Genomic DNA, 17763 nt, shown 5'->3' with positions numbered 1-17763 from the left:
AACATCTCTGTTCGGCAAATATCATACATAAATACTAAGCGAGTTTGGTATTAATTTTATTCTATTTTCTGTATAACTTTAAGTACATAAAGGTTTATTTCCACAGGCCTCAGGAAATGGGTAGAAATCACAGGACAATCTCTCTTCCCACCAAAAAAAAGTTGCATATTTTGGTAAAGTGTTTGTCCTAGAGGAAAAACTGAAATTTGCATTAGCAAGGCTGTGCAAGATTTTTACACAAGACCTAAAAACAGCCTGCAGTGGAGATTTTAGTCCTTTGTTCAGGTGCCCAGACAGAAGCCAAAAGTGAGTATGACAGAGCCATGGAAGCAGTGAAGATGGACAGTGGGCACCTAGAATGGAAGGAGAAAGGGGAGCCAGATTTCTGGGGATGGTGTGGTTTTCCTTTTTTTTTTTTTCCACTCTTTTTAAGTCATCTCTGTAGGAAGGTGCTGGGCAGGGGCCCGAGAGAGAAAGGGTCCAAGACTCCTTGAGCTGGCCTGGGTGCAGGGCACCACCACAGCAGCTAACACAGGACAACCTACTGTCATGTTTGGGCAGGTGCAAGATGGAATGCAGAAGAGGAATGCTTGTAGGAAATCATTTTGCTAGGAATGCTAGATGGCCAAGCTTCAGCCTTTGGTCCCGTGCAACCCTTGCCTCACTTGTCAATAGTGAAAATTAGTTTAAGTTAGAAGAACTAACTAGGATCAGCTTCTGTTACCTGCACACTCGTTGTTAGAAAACGCTTAACTTGTGTGAACATTCTGACCTGTTAATTCCTGGGACTGCTACAGTCTTCCCAAAAGACTGTTTGTTGGTCAAATAACCCCAAAGGCTGAAAGCTAAAACACACCTGTCCTGGTTTGCAGTTGCTTAAGAATGGACTGGCGGTGTGGTTGAGCTGATATGAAAGAGCTGCACCTTCCTGCGGAAGATCAACTGACCTGCTGTCCCACCCCAAATCTCAGCCTGAGGTATATTTCAGTGAAGGCAGGTAGCTGTGCTTCTCAAAGCAGAGAAGCAGTTTAAGAGCAGAAAGGTAGAGGAAATCTAAAAAAGAACCATCTTGATACAGATTTAACCCATGGTGTGAGGGAGAGGGCAAGGAACCCAGTGGCACTTCGCTTATCCAGCAATTTCTGTCACTGTGGTGACCAACTTCTGCCCATTCCATAGGGTCTTGAACTGCTCAGGGACTGGGAACTCATTCTGCAAATAGAGAAACAAGAAGTTTAAACCTGAGCTAGGCAACATGGGGTTAATTAAATCTTAACACTTTTCTCCCAATGCCTGTTTGCACTAAACTGTGAGAGCAAGTAGGATGCAATGAGAGAAATGGAATCCACTTATGAAAGCATGGCTATGGGGGCTATGGAACTGGCAACACCACATCTTAGAGACCACCTCCCCCACCACTGACACAGTGAAGAAGCAGTGCAGTGCAGGAATGAGAAGAGCCTCCAAAGCTAGACAGAAGGAAGTCTGAGTCTGTTTCCTACTGACCGGTGACCTTGGACAGCTGTTAAGCCTGTGAGGTACAGATGGGAAGGTGAATGGCTTCATGGCACCAGTTCAGCAGGGTGCTATGACTCAACCCCAGTCCTTTCTACTACCCTGAGCATCTGTTCAGCCTAAGGAAGCCGGAAACCACCCTCCTTAGGGGGTCTACTTTGTGGGACCATCACAGGCTTCCATGTGCTGAGGTGTGCACAGCGGGGCTGGACCCCCTTGGTGCAGAACATCCATCAACTAGCTTTCTCCAACACTAGCCTTCAGGCCCTTCTGTTTTCACATCATACTGCTAAAGGGATCAAGAAACTTACGAAGTCCCCGCCTTCTGTAGGAATGAGGACATTCATCTCAGAAGATTTGGCACTGACTATCTCACAATCCAGGGAGTTCTTGCTCAGGTAAACGTGGCAGCCATCTGTTTTGTTGATGGAAATGGTTGGCACTTTACCCATTACCTGCAGAGGAAACCAAGAGCACCGAGTGCTGGCCTCGGAAGAACAACAGTTAACTGTGGGAGAAGCTTTCCCTGTCTCCGGCAGCACATGAACAACTCACAGGTGTGCAGCAGACACTGGACACTAGGGGTGGGCGGGGACGGTGCTGGAAAGAGCTCACGGTAAGGGCCAGCTCCTTTCCCGCCACATCCAGAGCAGCTCAGCTTACAGACCCTAGAGTCAGGTTTCTACCACGGCAGCATCTGTGGGTCGGCTGCGTCTCTTTCAATTAATTCCCCCCAGACCAAAGGAAGGAGCCAAGGTATTCAGTTACCTGAACTTTGACATCCTTACTATTGATTATCTCCACAATGCCCACCACATCATCAAACACCAGACCGAGTTTCTTACAGTTATCTAGGAGAAGAAGGGAGCAGGTTAACAGTATAACCTTAAAGGAAAGCATTCTATGAAGAATCTCTAGAAATAGGGAGGCAGGGTGCCAGCCCTCTTGAGCTTTAAAACACAGCTTCCCGGGGCCAAGAAGAACTCACCTACTGTAATGGAGTTAATTTTGCCCTTGATTTGCAATGTCGAATTCACACACTTGAATATGTAAGCCACCTGTTTCAGCTCTGTATCCTCTATCACCAGGTTGGAAACATTCTCCTGATTTTCCTGTTAAAGAGATCCCCTTTTTAGGAACCTCATCACTAAGCACACCCCAAAAACCAGACTATGCCAAACTTTCTTTCTTGTAATCAAAAGCCTGCACTCGATTGGCTGCGCCCCGTTTAGTCTCTTTGCCCCCACTTCTTGTTCCCCCACTCTGGGCATTTTTAACTCACCACTCTCCACTTCTTGCCCTCTAGTTCAAGTAGAGCTGGCTCCTTCTTTGTGACTGGTTTGGGGGGATCTGGTTTAGATGCAGAGAAGGGTTTGGGGCCAGTTCGTATCGGACCACTCTGAGACTTCAAGGCAGGGTTCTTGTGAGTCTTCATGTCATCGGATACGTGTTTCAGGGCTGTAAGAACAACAGCTGCTTTGTTCCTGTCCTACATACCAGGGCTTTGAGCTAAGGCAATAACCAACTTCTGTCATCAGAAGTTACACTGATCCTTAACCAAAAATTCAAAGCCAAAACCCAGAGGCTCTGAGATGTTCTCTCACACACCTTTGGAGAAGTACTTTTTTAATTTTCTTCTACCTCAAGGTTAAATTATAAAATTCCACTAAAAAATAAAATGCACAATGTGTATATATGGGGGGGATGGGTATAAAAACACAAGAAAAACATCTAGAAAGACACTATATACTCACAAAATATGTAGATTTTTTAAAGCAACAGAGGAAGAAAAAGTACTATGTGATAATAAAGAAAATTTGGTAAAAGGAAAAATAACCTCATTCACAGCTAACTTACTACCCACCCCCATATCAGTGCTGGCATTTGAAACTTCCCTTCCGATAATTTTCTATTCATAGTTGTTTTTTATTTAGATGTAAGCATACACACTTAGACCAAAAAAATTTGGTTTAACCAATTAACACAGTAAAATTTTTCTCAAGTTAGCCTACAGTTTCTAAAAATATCTTTATTTTTTCAAGGGAAAAAAATTCCATAATCACCCTCAATAGGCTGACACATGCCTTGCTTATGAACAGAGCCCAATCTACATAAGCAATACTAGCTTTTTAGCATCACCACTCCGTGTGGTTTTTTTTTTCTTTAAACACGGCATGGTTCATGGCAGAAAAAAGACTTAATGGTTGCATAATATTCCATCATGAGGAACAACATACCACAGTTAACTATTTCTCTTAAAGTTGGATATATAGATTGTTATACCATTCTTAGCTACTATAAATAATAATGTCTAAAACTTGTCCTTTCAATATTTTTATAGGTAGATTCCTAGGCTAGTGTTGTATAATTTAGACTTCAACCTACTGTATATAAGAGTGTCTACCTTTTCTATGCCAACATTAGGCCATTCTTATGCAAGTTTTCCGTATGACTATATACATCCTCAGAGGAAGTTAACCACCCCCTTCCATGATGACTTCCCAAAGAGACCATGTGGTAACATGGAAAAAGTTCTAGGGAAAATCAGTGGCACTATGCCTTGGCACAATACAGTAGGTACACTGTACATGCCCCTTAAATCACTTTCCAATGGGAAAAGAGATTCCCACAACTATAATGACCCATTTTCAATTTCCATTTAAGCCAGCTCTGCTGTCCCTTTAGGCAACCTGAAAGAATATAACACTCCAAATGAATCTTCCATAAACAAACCATGATTCTGGTTTACAGACTGCCAGGTTTCTAGCTGGTAAGTTCTTGCCAAAACAAGTTGTTTACTGACTCCTCTTGCCAAAGCGTTCACTTACCATGTGTGATGCTCTCCCCCTGATTAATCTGCGCAAACAGTGCTGAGCGTGAAGCAGAGTCATCTGAGCCTGAACTGGTGGGGACTGGCGGGGGAGGTGGGCCTGGTGGGGGAGGAGGAGGACCAGATCCAGCAGAGGGTCCAGATGGCAAGCCACTCAGTTCTTTTGCCACAGGCCCCTGGAACAGTAAGTGCAGGGAACACAGTCAACTTTTCTTCCCCTCAGTACCGGCCCCAACAGGGCCTTACATGTGTCCAAGATACATGGGATTTTCACTGTAGCCCTTGATGCAATTGATTAATGCTCCCGACCCACACCCAACTCAGCTCCATTTTTCCGCTCTAAACCTAGAGTTCTAAAAATCTTAGTGTATCAGCAATATACCTCAGACTTACAAAATCCAAGTCTGATTTCACCATCCCCTGCCTGCTCCCCTTCCTGTATAATCACCCCATTTCTATTTTAGTGAAAGGATTACCTTCCAAGCTTGACTGCTCAATCATCGTCTCATTAACTCATTCTATTATATCGGTTGTATCTCCCTAAGTTTGCATCAGCCCTTTGCACCATGAGTACTTACAGTCTGAGCATAAGCCCTTGCCCCTAATCTATAGAATAAGACTCTTTTAAAGACAAATCTGATCATTACCACTATTTTGCTCAAATACCTATTACAGTTTCTTATCCTCAATTAAAAAAAAAAATGTATTTATTTGGCTGTGCCAGGTCTTTGCTGTGGCATGTTGGGATCTAGTTCCCTGACAGGGCTTGAACCCAGGTCCCCTGCTTTAGAGTGCAGAGTCTTAGCCACTGAACCACCAAGGAAGTCCCCTTATCACTTGTTGCTGCTGCTGCTAAGTCACTTCAGTCGTGTCCGACGCTGTGTGACCCCATAGACGGAAGTCCACCAGGCTCCCCCATCCCTGGGATTCTCCAGGCAAGAACACTGGAGTGGGTTGCCATTTCCTTCTCCAATGTGTGAAAGTGAAAAGTGAAAGTGAAGTTGCTCAGTCGTATCCGACCCTTAGCGACCCCACGGACTGCAGCCTACCAGGCTAAAGTCTAAATGTCTCAACTACTTCCTTTTCAGCCTTTCCTCCTAAAAATTTGACTCTTTCTTCTTACTGAAGGCAGATGATCAATCTCTACATTTATTCTGCACTTACTTTAAGCTCTGCTGTTACCCATCTCTCCCACTTCCATCCTATACCTGAAAAGTCTCAGATGAGAATGACTCCTGAAAGTACAGTCTCTACCAGTTGAGAATCACTCTTTCTCATACTCTGTAGTGCGTACCTTTATAATAGCACTTGGCTTGGTGATTGGTACTGGGGTTTCGTATCTCTATTTTTAAGCTTCCTGAGGGTTGGGATGATGTTATTTATTCATCTATCTCCCCTCCAGCCCAACCGTGTCTCTGACCCATGTTTACCGACATTGAATAGATCTGAGTATTCTTTCCCTTACACTTGCTTTCTTTACTGTTTTACCCCTTTTCCTTCTCTACTTCCTGGAGGAATGACAGGAGGGTAGGAGAACTCACCGTTCTGCTCCAGGCCAGTCCCGTGGTATGGAATTCCTTAATGTAAGCCTGCAGCTCTGTCCATATACTCAAGTAAGCTTTGACCCAGTCCACGTGCTTTTTATCCCTGGGAGAATTAAAGAAAAACTCACTGCAGGCAGTCAAGGAACATTACAACAGTGATTCCAGATCCTTCCTATCTATCTATGAGCTCACATTTTCCTGCCTGTGATGCTCCTTAGACTCTGCTCAATGGCAGCTTTTCTATCATAACTGAGCTTCTCTTTTCTTTTTTTAAACCTATTCTCTTACCCTAATTAGACCAAAGTGCATACCGATAGGGACTCTATATCTCTACCTCTTATAGCAATATGCCTGAAGCTTTTTAAAGTAACAAACTGTTTTTTCAAAGCATAATAAGACCTTAGGCATAATCTTATATAAAAAACCGAAAAGAGCAAATATTCTGTGCCAGAGGAAATGGTCAAGAGGGCTCTCAAGCATCACTATGGATCTTCAGGACTCCAAGAAACTCAACTGCCTTGTAACACAATGCCTTAGGTCAAAAATATGCCTTCCTCCAAAAAATTAAAAATAAAACACTTCCCTCTAGGAGGAAATAATCAGTATTAAATTACAGAAATAGCAATGCACTGTAGTTCAAGTCTCCTCGCTTACATATTATTAGCTGGAAGACTTTATGATTATTGAGCGCCAAAGAATTGATGCTTTGAACTGTGGTGTTGGAGACTCTTGAGAGTCCCTTGGACTGCGAGGAGATCAACCCAGTCCATCCTAAAGGAAATCAGTCCTGAGTATTCAATGGAAGGTCTGATGTTGAAGCTTCCAAAACTCTGTCCACCTAATGCAAAGAACTGACTCACTGGAAAAGACCTTGACACTGGAGAAGACTGAAGGCAGGAGAAGGGGACGCCAGAGGATGGGATGGTCGGATGATATCACTGACCCAATGGAGATGAGTTTGAGTAAGCTCCGGGAGTTGGTGATAGACAGGGAAGCCGGGCGTGCTACAGACCATGGGGTCACAAAGAGTTGGACATGACTGAGCGACTGAACTGAACTGAGCATAAAACCCAATTTCCTCAACTGTAAATTGTAGAGTATAATAGTGGGATATAATCAAAACACTGTGATACTTAATTCCAGATTACTGGAAGGATCAAGGAGCTGCCTGGTGTTCTGGGAGATATTTCAGACCCACATGAAGGCTCACTCCTTCAGAGTAGTCACTCAACATATGCAGATTACTGAGGACAAACGGAGGGAAGAAAAGAAGGGTTTGCAGAGTTATGCAGCCAAGTAACAGGTGCCTGTAGTCACTCCCAGCTCAAAACCAGTAATGGAGAAGTTCACACTGGTGGACACACGTGGTTGGACGTACAATAACTCCCTTTATGCAATACCTGCAGTGGTCAGGCAGCCTTCCTCTCAGTTTACCTGACTATAAGAATAGTCAGGGTCACTTTATAGTAAATCTTGTAACTTTCGCCATTAGAAGCCAGTTAGACGTTTTCAACAAAGGAACAAAATCTTATCCACACAGGCAAAAAAAAGGGCATTAATTTGTTTTCATATCCAGCAAAAGCTCCAAAACCTGTAAGGGCAAGGATGAGAAAACTCAAAAGCCCTCTACAAACCCCGGAGAAAAAGCAGAAGAGGAAGAAGAAACACTTCCTGCTTGCAAATGCAGCTTCTATGAGTCAACATCTATCACACTTTCCAAAAAGCAGCCCTGAGATAAGAGAATCAACACAGCAGCCACGGCCAGCCTTAACTTAACCCAAAGCCCTGCTCTAGCAAGTCAAGTAACCAGCTGGGTTTGTTCTTTACCCCTTGAGGACAAGCTGGACTTACACATCTTTGTACTCCTTGAGGACTCGATTTGTATAAAACATGGCAGCATCATTCATTTCCTTCACATAAGGACCAGGCTTGGGAGACTAGAAAAAGAAAAAGCTGTCAGTGACTCAGGGCCTTTCCAGCCACATCTCCTGACCTCTGTTCCTTCCCTCCAATAGAAGCTGTGCAGCTCACCATAGCCACCCAGCCCAGGGCCTGGATACTTTCGCTGACAGCTGACAGGTGATTGAACAACTTGCTGCCTCGGTTCTTCTCCCGGAAGGTCACCACTTCTTGGATCTGCTCGGAGATGGGTGCCAACAAGTCAGAAAGCTTGTTCTAGAAATAAAAGGCAGGAAAAGACAGAGGTTAGAGTCCTTTTATGTTTTATCTTGCTCAACTCTGATACTGCAAGGCAAGAATTCTTCATGAACTACAATAAGCATGCAAATAAACTCTGTATTTATCTCCAAAGATTCACACTACTACTCAACACCTCACTCCTCAAGAGTTCAACTCCTCAGGCAGGATTTTGTGGTTCTTCATGATCAGGATCCATACCCCAGCTGTACCACAAAATTCTACCATTTCTGTCATTTGGCTCTTTTCGTCCCACTAACAAGAGCTCATAGCTCATTTCTGGGCCCTCACTCACGATGGGCTCTTCTCTTTCCATCTACCCACAGGCTCCTCTGCTTCATGAGGAACAGCCCTCCAGCCCCAGCCACACTGGCCTCCTACAGCATCTCTCATCAGCAGAGCTGGTTCTGGCACCCTACCACGCAACATTTATTAATGGACCCACGTGAACATGCGTTTCTTTCTCATTAATTCTTCAAACACATGGGCTTTGTTTTAGCCCTATTTTATCATCTGCACAGCCCTCAACACAGTGCTAGCCATATAGCAGCTGCTGAGAAGAGATTTGCTGAATTAAATGCAATTAGAGGACTTGGCATTTGAGCAGGAAGCTTAGCATAATGGACAAATCTTGTGTTTCTGTGTTTTCATCCTTCCCACAAAGCTTGGTTTCCTGAACATCTCGATTCTCAGATCTCAATATGAGAACAGTCTAAAGCAGGAGTTGGTAAACTTTCTGTAAAGAGCAGACTGTAAATATTTCAGTCTTTGCAGGCCATACGGGCTCTGTTGCTATTTCTTAACTCCGCTGTTGTAGTGCACAGAGCAACAACAGACAATACTTAAAAGAATGGACATGGCTGTGTTTCAAAAAAACTTCACTTAAAATAGGTGGTGGGCCAGATTTGGCCTGCAGACTACAGTCTGCCAATCCTTGATTTAAAGTAAGGGACATATAATAATGTCTCAGCTGCCTGAATTGTTGTGAAAAGTGTGGGGCTGGAAAAAAAGGTTTAGACAAAATGCTTTAACCTTTTGTCTTTTAATTTTTAAGATTAAAAATTAGAGCCTAACATAGTTAACATTACTTCTGCTACTTTTACATTATTTAGGCATGTTGAGGGTTCACAGGTTTTAATACAGCATTAGCATGAAAACTTATTTTATTACCCCTCTACCTAGGAGAGCCAAAAGCAAAAAAGAAACAAAACAAAACTAAAACGTGTGGCTCTGAGAAAAATCTAAGTTTTCTCTAATTTATTTTCATACTTTGGCAGCATAAAATGTTGAGGTAGGAATAAAGTTAAAGAGAGATGTCCAACCACTTAGGGTGAGGGGAGAAGCAATACTTTTACGATCTCCCCAGCAGTCTTATTAATTAGCACATCCACAGTGGAGCAAGAGAATCACTCTCTAGGGCCTAATGAACTTAGGAGACAATATGATGAATTTGGGCTAAGCCAAGAGGAGAAAAGACTGTCAAATGGCACATTCCCATAGTGGGGCTTAAAATCGGACTCTCCTGGGACTTGGTGCCTGGTAGGTCTATCTTAACATGTTGTGATAGCTCAGCAGAAAGTCCTCAACCTGTCCTGAGCATCAAACCATAACAAAACCAACTAGTAGTGAACTTACGCCTGCTGGCTGCTGGCACTGAGAGGCTGTAACCAGGAGAGCTCGCTCTAACTTCAGACCTGTATGGACCATCTCCGCCTGAAAACAGGAGGACAGGAGAAGAATCAGCTATCAGCAACACTTCACAACTGGACAGGTTATAAGAATAACCTGAAACCTCAACGTTCATGTATTCTGGCAGCAACCCAGGCACTTTATGTTGATTTCTTTAAGTAATCCAGATTTCAGGGACTGATAGCAGAATTACATACACCATTGCTTCTGTTGGAACTAGTCAGGGTTGTATATCCAGAGTTGGAAATGAAGATACTTAGGACTTTCAATGAAGTCAAGTTTGCAACTGTACATGTGTGATATGAAGTGCACTGAAAAATCTCTTCTACCTTTCATCACCAAAAAAAAATTGTTTTCAAAAACCAGAGGTAGGAGTAAGAGCAAAAGCCTAAGCTTATGCCTCAAATTCTCAAGGTATTTACTCCATAAGGTTAAAGCTATTTTCAAGTGTTGGACCATGACCTATCACAGATAATTAAATCAACTTTGTGACACATAATGAGCACTCTATTAAGTGAAGTATAGTAGAACAATGAATGCAATACATCAATTAGAAATTATTTTTTTTTAAAGGTGCAATACAAGTAGCATAAACATTATTTTGTGAAACATCTATCTTAACTGGTCTTCCCAGGTGGTGCTAGTGGTAAAGAACCTGCCTGCCAACAAAGGAGATGTAAGAGACATGGTTTCGATCCCTGGGTCGGGAAGATCCCTGGATGAGGGCATGGGCAACCCACTATAGTATCTAGTATCCTTGCCTGGAGAATTCCATGGACAGAGGAGCCTGGCGGGCTACAGTCCATAGGGTCGCAAAGAGTTGGACACAACTAAAGAGACTTAGCACACATGCATATCTTGGTTACAAATATGTACTTCTTACTGAGGGCCATGGACAAATGAATTTTACAAAGCATGAAGCTATAAGCACTACCACATACAAAAATTCAAAGTCAAGTCATATTTTTTTTCCTGGGTTTGTATTTTTTAAATGTAGAACTGATACGTTTTAAACTTTTTCAATGTTATCTACTGTATAAAGTGAAAATGCAAGCCCCAACTCCTAAGTCCCAGTCCCACTCTCTAGAGTTAACAACACTGCCAACAGATGGTATCTAAGAGGCTTCAAATAGATCTTCCAAAGATCAGGCAAACAGTTTTACTGAAGGGTCAGGCTGATCCTAAACATGGTTACTGCTTACAAAGGATCATTCAAAGACTAGCAGGAAGGTTCTGGGTCCCAAAGAGAAAGACAGAATGGGGGTGGTGGTGACAACGTGGGTAGCAGCACATGAAGGGAGGTGGGTGGAGAGGCACCTGTCATTGCCTACTTCATATTCTTACTGTGGGCTAAGTGTGAAAGTAACTCACATTAGCATAGTTTTAGCATAACTACCAAGCACAGTTTCATAAATGCTAAGTCATGCCGATGAGTCCTTTGAATAAGCCACCCCAGGCTTGGTTATATAACGTGGTGGGGTAGCATATTCTCACTACCAAGATGAGCAAAGCAAGCTATCTATATAAAAGAAGCCCATCAGAGCATGTGATAAAAGCAGAGGGCCTGAAAAAAATCTGAAAAACTGTTTCAGTGCATAGACTGAGTTCCTCAGGGCAGGTGGAAGAAGCCAGGAGCCTCTCAAGGAGCTCTTAAAGCAAGGATAACTAGGATTTGAAGAAAGCCACCAGTCCTTAAAAGACGGAAACAAGGGCCAAACCTCCGTACATGTTTCTGCACATCTCCCCCAATCTCTTTACTGATCTTGAGGTACTCTGCCACAGGACCGGCCAGCAGTGAGTCAAACGCTTGCACATATGGAGTTGTTCCTGCTGAAGACAGACACACCACCAAGAATGGTCACACATGAGAAAGAGGGTTTGTTAAAGGCACTTCCATATGAAAGGGGAGAGGCAAGGTAACACAGTAAATAAAAGGCTGGAGTATAAATCAGGAGCTTGCATTCCAGATCCAGAATCACCATTAACTTCTTGTGTGATCCTAGCTAAGTCCCCTTTCCTAACTAAGCTTGATTTTTTTAATCAACAGAATGAAAATAAACAAAATTACCGCCCACCAAAGTTCCTTTTAGCCTAACATTCTATAATTCAACGGGTACACATGCAAAATGGTCAATCTGCCAATAATTTGGAGAGAGGAAATTTTAATATCACTTGTCCTTTGACTTATACTAGAGTCATTTTGCTAAAAAAAAAAAAAAAAAAGAACAGGAAATAGCATGCAAGCAGGAAGTTCTCGTGTTAAAATAACTTAACCACAGGCCTCCCTGCATACAAGTCACTTCCTCCCTTATCTTACAGGCGATGAACTTTCTAGATCAAATGTTTCAGGAAGTTAGCTCCAAAGGAGGGAATATATCAAGACAGAAAATTTTCAGGCCAGGACACCAAGTTTCACTCAAAGCATTCTACTGGCAGGTATACCTCTTACCTTTTGCAGTGCTGTCTCCATACCCACAGTGCGTGTCAGAGGCATGGGAGACTGCCTCCAGGCGGCCCACCACCCTCTCCAATCTTTCTACCAGATTTCGCATGTCAGCCATAATGCACCACCTGCTGAAACAGACCAAATGTTGTTTGTTGCTTTAATATGACACAGAACGTAGGGAGGAAAAAGAAAAGAGAATGTCCTGGAGATGAAGAAGATGCAAATTCTGAGGAACAGAATCATTTTATAGTAAAATAAGACAGAAGATAGTCTAGCATATTTGCAGAAGCATAGAGACTTCATTAAGCAAAAGAACTACCCAGGAGACAGTGTTAACTGAAAGCAAATACTTACTCATCCAAATACTTACTGAATATTTACTATGATATCATCAACTAAGTATTTGTGTAAGAATTTAGAATTTACAAGGAACAATCACATACGTTCTCTCAGTTTATTAAGACGCTCAACAACTACTTATGAATGGAAAGATAATTACTATATTCTTAAAGATAGGAAACAATTTCAATGAAGGTAAATGACTTGCCTGTAGTCACAAAGTTAGTTAGTTGGGAAGCCAGTACTCAAATCAAGTCTTCTGGCTCTAAGTTCAGTGTTTTTTCCTACAACATCCTGCTGCCTGCATGCAGAATGCCCAAGGCCAAGATGAACAGGATATTGATCCTATCCACAATAACTTATAATCTAACAGAGGACTATACACTGTGCATTTTACATGTGCACTAAAACTATTAAAAACAAATAGAAAAAAATTTAAGGTGACGTAAGTTGCAGGCAAAATAACATAGGATTTCAGAGAAGAGAAGACTATATCAGCTGGAAGGGTCAGATAAGGCTATCAAGGAGAAGCTGCCAATTGAGCCAGGCTTCAAAGGAGGATGTGCAGGATCTAGATATGCAGTAGAGAATAAAAACAAGACATATCCAGAAGGGCTTGTTATAGATCTTTTCACAAATACCAACTTACTGAACTAGCCTCATTCAATGTCTAATATCCTAAAGAAAGGAAGCTCCTTTCTTCTCAAAAGAGAAGGGGCATTTTCTGGTTTGTTTCCTAAACAAGTTTATCCTCTACCATCTAGACCACTACCTGGCAGGTAGAAAGTGTTCAATAAATATTTATGAAGTCAATGAACCTGAAGTATAGAATCTCAGAACTCCAGAGGGACAAGGGTTCTGAAAGTTGCCCACAAACACATAAAAGTAAGTGTTAACGTTATCAATATACAGCAATATAAAGTGACTGAGACTGTAAGTGATCTTGTAAAAACGAATGAACTCAACTCCCTTGAAGCCACCTAAAATGACAGTAGAATCACAATTCCTTCAAAGATGACGACATGACAGAATACCTCAATTTAACACATTGTCTTCCCTGTGGAAGAGAGAAGCAACTCACAAGATAAACTAAGATCATCCCTGCCCACTCTTTACTGTGTACAGGCTCTGATCTCTCAGAGGCTGGTGATTTGTCAAAGCGTGTTGTTTAAAAGCTAATCAAAAAGAAAGATGAGAATGTAAACCAAATAAATCTTTCCATTCCCTGGCTTGGAGAGGCAGCAGAAGCCTCCAAATCCTTACTGAAAATGAACAGACTATGGAGCAGACTAGAAGCATCCATAACTCTCCCTTATGTTACAGCATGATCACTGAGTATCCCAATTGCTGCCCTGTTTGTTCTGGGTACTAACCAGGGACAGACTGATATATAATCCATCACACTATGTAAATACCATGGGGAAAGGCAGTGAATGCAATAAACTCCCAAGTTTCCTTCCATTAATAGATACCACTCATTCTGTTATAAAACATGATCCTGCATACATAATGGATGCTACAGGTTGAGGCCATTGTTAACATGGTAACAAAGTACAAATGTCTCTACAGGCTGCCAGGGTTGAACACTTACCAGTCTTAACAGCTGAATAATACAGCTTCATGGGATTTTGGTTTCTTCTTTTCCATTTTTCATTTGTACTTGTAAGTTTTTAATTCTAAACAAGCTATCGTTCTGCTGTTTAACTTTAGCAGAATGAGAAAGGGCAAAACGGCTACCATTAAAGCTAATCTCATTCCACCACTAATCAAATATAGGAAAACAGTACCTAGTTTTTTGTTTTTGGTAGGGGTGGACTGAAATTTGACATGTCACGGGAAAGAATCTTTAGAATTGAAGGAACCAAAAGACATACCTTGTCTTATGCTCTATGATGTATATATACCAATCTTTAGGTGCTCATGTCCACTCCAAAGCTGTCAACTAGTATTATCATAATACTATTCAGTCCACTCACCAAGTGATACCACCACAACCACCTACAGACTAACAATTCCCAGAGCAGTGTATCCAGCTCAGGCCATCCTTCTGGAATTTAGAATTTTAGATCAAGCTCCCACCTAGACATCAACTAGATGCCCTAAAGGAAATGTCCAAAACAGAACTCATCATTTTCCCTAACACTGCTCCTCCAGACCCCACCCTCACTGTTTCAGTAATACAGCACTTACAGCACAGCCACCACTTGAGATAATCAAGATAGTAACCTGCACCCCAATACTCACTGCAGCACTATTTACAACAGCCAGGACATGGACGCAACCTATATGTCCATCAAGAGAGGAATGGATAAAGACAATATAACATACACACAACGAAATATTATTCAGCCATAAAAAGGAATAAAAACAGTGCCATCTGAAGACACGGACAGACCTAGAGACTATAATACAGAGTGAAGTCAGAAAAACAAGCATCATACAATATCATTTATATGTGGAATCTAGAAAAATCGTACAGAAGAACTTATCTGCAAAGCAGAAATAGAGACACAGATGTAGAGAATAAACTTATGGATACCGGGGAGGGGGGGCAGGAAGGGGGATGGGATGAATTTGGAGACTGGGATTCATATACATACACTGCTGCTGCTGCTGCTAAGTCACTTCAGTCGTGTCCGACTCTGTGTGACCCCATAGACGGAAGCCCACCAGGATCCCCCATCCCTGGGATTCTCCAGGCAAGAACACTGGAGTGGGTTGCCATTTCCTTCTCCAATGTGTGAAAGTGAAAAGTGAAAATGAAGTCGCTCAGTCGTGTCCGACCCTTAGCGACCCCACGGACTGCAGCCTACCAGGCTCCTCCATCCATGGGATTTTCTAGGCAATAGTACTGGAGTGGCTTGCCATTGCCTTCTCCAATACATACACTACTATATATAAAACACATAGGCTGTATATTGTTAACCTGCTTCTTTAACTTATATCCAGAGTTCAGTTCAGTTCAGTTCAGTCGCTCAGTAGTGTCCGACTCTCCACGACCCCATGGCACGCCAGGCCTCCCTGTCCATCACCAACTCCCGGAGTATACTCAAACTCATGTCCACAGAGTCGGTGATGCCATCCAGCCATCTCATTCTCCGTCGTCCCCTTCTCCTCCCGCCCCCAACCTTTCCCAGCATCAGAGTCTTTTCCAGTGAGTCAACTCGTCGCATGAGGTGGCCAAAGTATTGCAGTTTCAGCTTTAGCATCAGTCCCTCCAATGAACATCCAGGATTGATCTCCTTTAGAATGGACTGGTTGGATCTCCTTGCAGTATAAGGGACTCTCAAGAGTCTTCTCCAACACCACAGTTCAAAAGCATCGATTCTTCGGCGATCAGCTTTCTTCACAGTCCAACTCTCACATCCATACATGACCACGGGAAAAACCATTGCCTTGACTAGACGGACCTTGGTTGGCAAAGTAATGTCTCTGCTTTTTAATATACTATCAAGGTTGGTCATAACTTTCCTTCCAAGGAGCAAGCGTCTTTTAATTTCATGGCTGCAATCAGCATCTGCAGTGATTTTGGAGCCCAAAAAAATAAAGTCTGACACTGTTTCCACTGTTTTTCCATCTATTTCCCATGAAGTGATGGGACCAGATGCCATGATCTTTGTTTTCTGAATGTTGAGCTTCAAACCAACCTTTTCACTCTCCTCCTTCACCTTCATCAAGAGGCTTTTGAGTTCCTCTTCACTTTCTGCCATAAGGGTAGTGTCATCTGCATATCTGAGGTTATTGATATTTCTCCCAGCAATCTTGATTCCAGCTTGTGCTTCTTCCAGCCCAGCGTTCCTCATGATGTACTCTGCATATAAGTTAAATAAGCAAGGTGACAATATACAACCTTGACGTACACCTTTTCCTATTTGGAACCAGTCTGTTGTTCCATGTCCAGTTCTAACTGTTGCTTCCTGACCTGCATACAGGTTTCTCAAGAGGCAGGTCAGGTGGTCTGGGATTCCCATCTCTTTCAGAATGTTCCACAGTTTATTGTGATCCACACAGTCAATATGCAGAGTACATCATGAGAAATGCTGGACTGGATGAAGCACAAGCTGGAATCAAGATTGCCGGGAGAAATATCAATAACCTCAGATATGCAGATGACACCACACTTATGCCAGAAAATGAAGAACTAAAGAGTCTCTTGATGAAAATGAAAAAGGAGAGTGAAAAAGCTGGCTTGAAATTCAACATTCAGAAAGCCAAGATCATGGAATCTGGTCCCATCACTTCATGGCAAATAGATGGGGAAACAATGAAACAGTGACAGACTTTATTTTGGGGGGCTCCAAAATCACCACAGACAATGACTGCAGCTGTGAAATTAAAAGGGCTTACTCCTTGGAAGGAAAGTTATGACCAACCTAGACAGCATATTGAAAAGCAGAGACATTACTTTGCCAACAAAGGTCCATCTAGACAAAGCTTTGGTTTTTCCAGTAGTCATGTATGGATGTGAGAGTTGGGACTATAAAGAAAGCTGAGCACTGAAGAATTGATGCTTTTAAACTGTGGTGTTGGAGGAGACTCTTGAGAGTCCCTTGGACTGCAAGGAGATGCAACCAGTCCATCCCAAAGCAAATCAGTCCTAAATATTCATTGGAAGGACTGATGCTGAAGCTGAAACTCCAATACTTTGGCCACTTGATGCGAAGAACTGAACTGACTCATTTGAAAAGACCCTGATGCTGGGAATGATTGAAGGCAGGAGGAGAAGGGGACGACGGAAGATGAGATGGTTGGATGGCATCACTGACTCAATGGACATGAGTTTGAGCAAGCTCCGGGAGTTGGTGATGGACAGGGAGGCCCTGTGTACTGCAGTCCACGGGGTCGCAATGACTCAGACACAACTGAGCTGATGTATAAACTGATGAATAAAACAGGTAACTAATGAGAACCTACTGTATAGCACAGGAAACTCTACTCAATGCCCTGCGGTGACCTAAATGGGAAGGAAATCTAAAAAAGAGGGGATATGTGTATACATATAACTGATTCACTCTGCTGTACAGCAGAAACTAATACAACATTGTAAAGTAGCCATACGCCAATAAAAATTTAAAAAAAAAAAAGATAGTAACCTGGAAACTGTTAAGCAGTATAATAATTAAGAGCATTATTCTTTAGAGAAGTCAGATAGATTGAGAGTCTCTGTGTCTGAGTGTTACCAAACTTTTTGAAACTCAGCTTCC

At 42.4% G+C, this 17763-nt stretch overlaps 1 protein-coding gene across 6 annotated transcripts in view; it reads right to left on the bottom strand.

Annotated features, from left to right (window-relative positions):
* Positions 1-35: 35 nt before the first annotated feature.
* CAP1 (cyclase associated actin cytoskeleton regulatory protein 1) overlaps positions 36-17763 on the bottom strand; it is a 28613-nt gene continuing 10885 nt past the window's right edge. For 2 of the 6 annotated variants that reach the window (XM_055401820.2, XM_055401818.2), the window contains exons 2-13: positions 12224-12345; positions 11501-11601; positions 9721-9798; positions 7921-8064; positions 7741-7826; positions 5887-5992; positions 4344-4521; positions 2798-2973; positions 2504-2627; positions 2284-2366; positions 1827-1970; positions 36-1212 (exon numbers count right to left, since the gene is read on the bottom strand). In XM_055401820.2, coding sequence (XP_055257795.1) covers positions 1129-1212; positions 1827-1970; positions 2284-2366; positions 2504-2627; positions 2798-2973; positions 4344-4521; positions 5887-5992; positions 7741-7826; positions 7921-8064; positions 9721-9798; positions 11501-11601; positions 12224-12335 — 1416 coding nt within the window. In that variant the 5' untranslated portion in view covers positions 12336-12345 and the 3' untranslated portion in view covers positions 36-1128. Of the gene's footprint in view, positions 1213-1826; positions 1971-2283; positions 2367-2503; positions 2628-2797; positions 2974-4343; positions 4522-5886; positions 5993-7740; positions 7827-7920; positions 8065-9720; positions 9799-11500; positions 11605-12223; positions 12349-17763 lie in introns of all 6 variants that reach the window. The other 4 variants (XM_055401817.2, XM_055401814.2, XM_055401819.2 and 1 more) reach the window with 3 other exon arrangements.

This window comes from Moschus berezovskii, chromosome 4 (assembly GCF_049115385.1).
Source record: "Moschus berezovskii isolate FMDL1 chromosome 4, NW_MosBer_1.0, whole genome shotgun sequence".
Taxonomy (NCBI): domain Eukaryota; kingdom Metazoa; phylum Chordata; class Mammalia; order Artiodactyla; family Moschidae; genus Moschus; species Moschus berezovskii.
The sequence above is the reverse complement of the archived record's forward strand: the minus strand, read 5'-3'. Positions and strand labels throughout refer to the sequence as shown.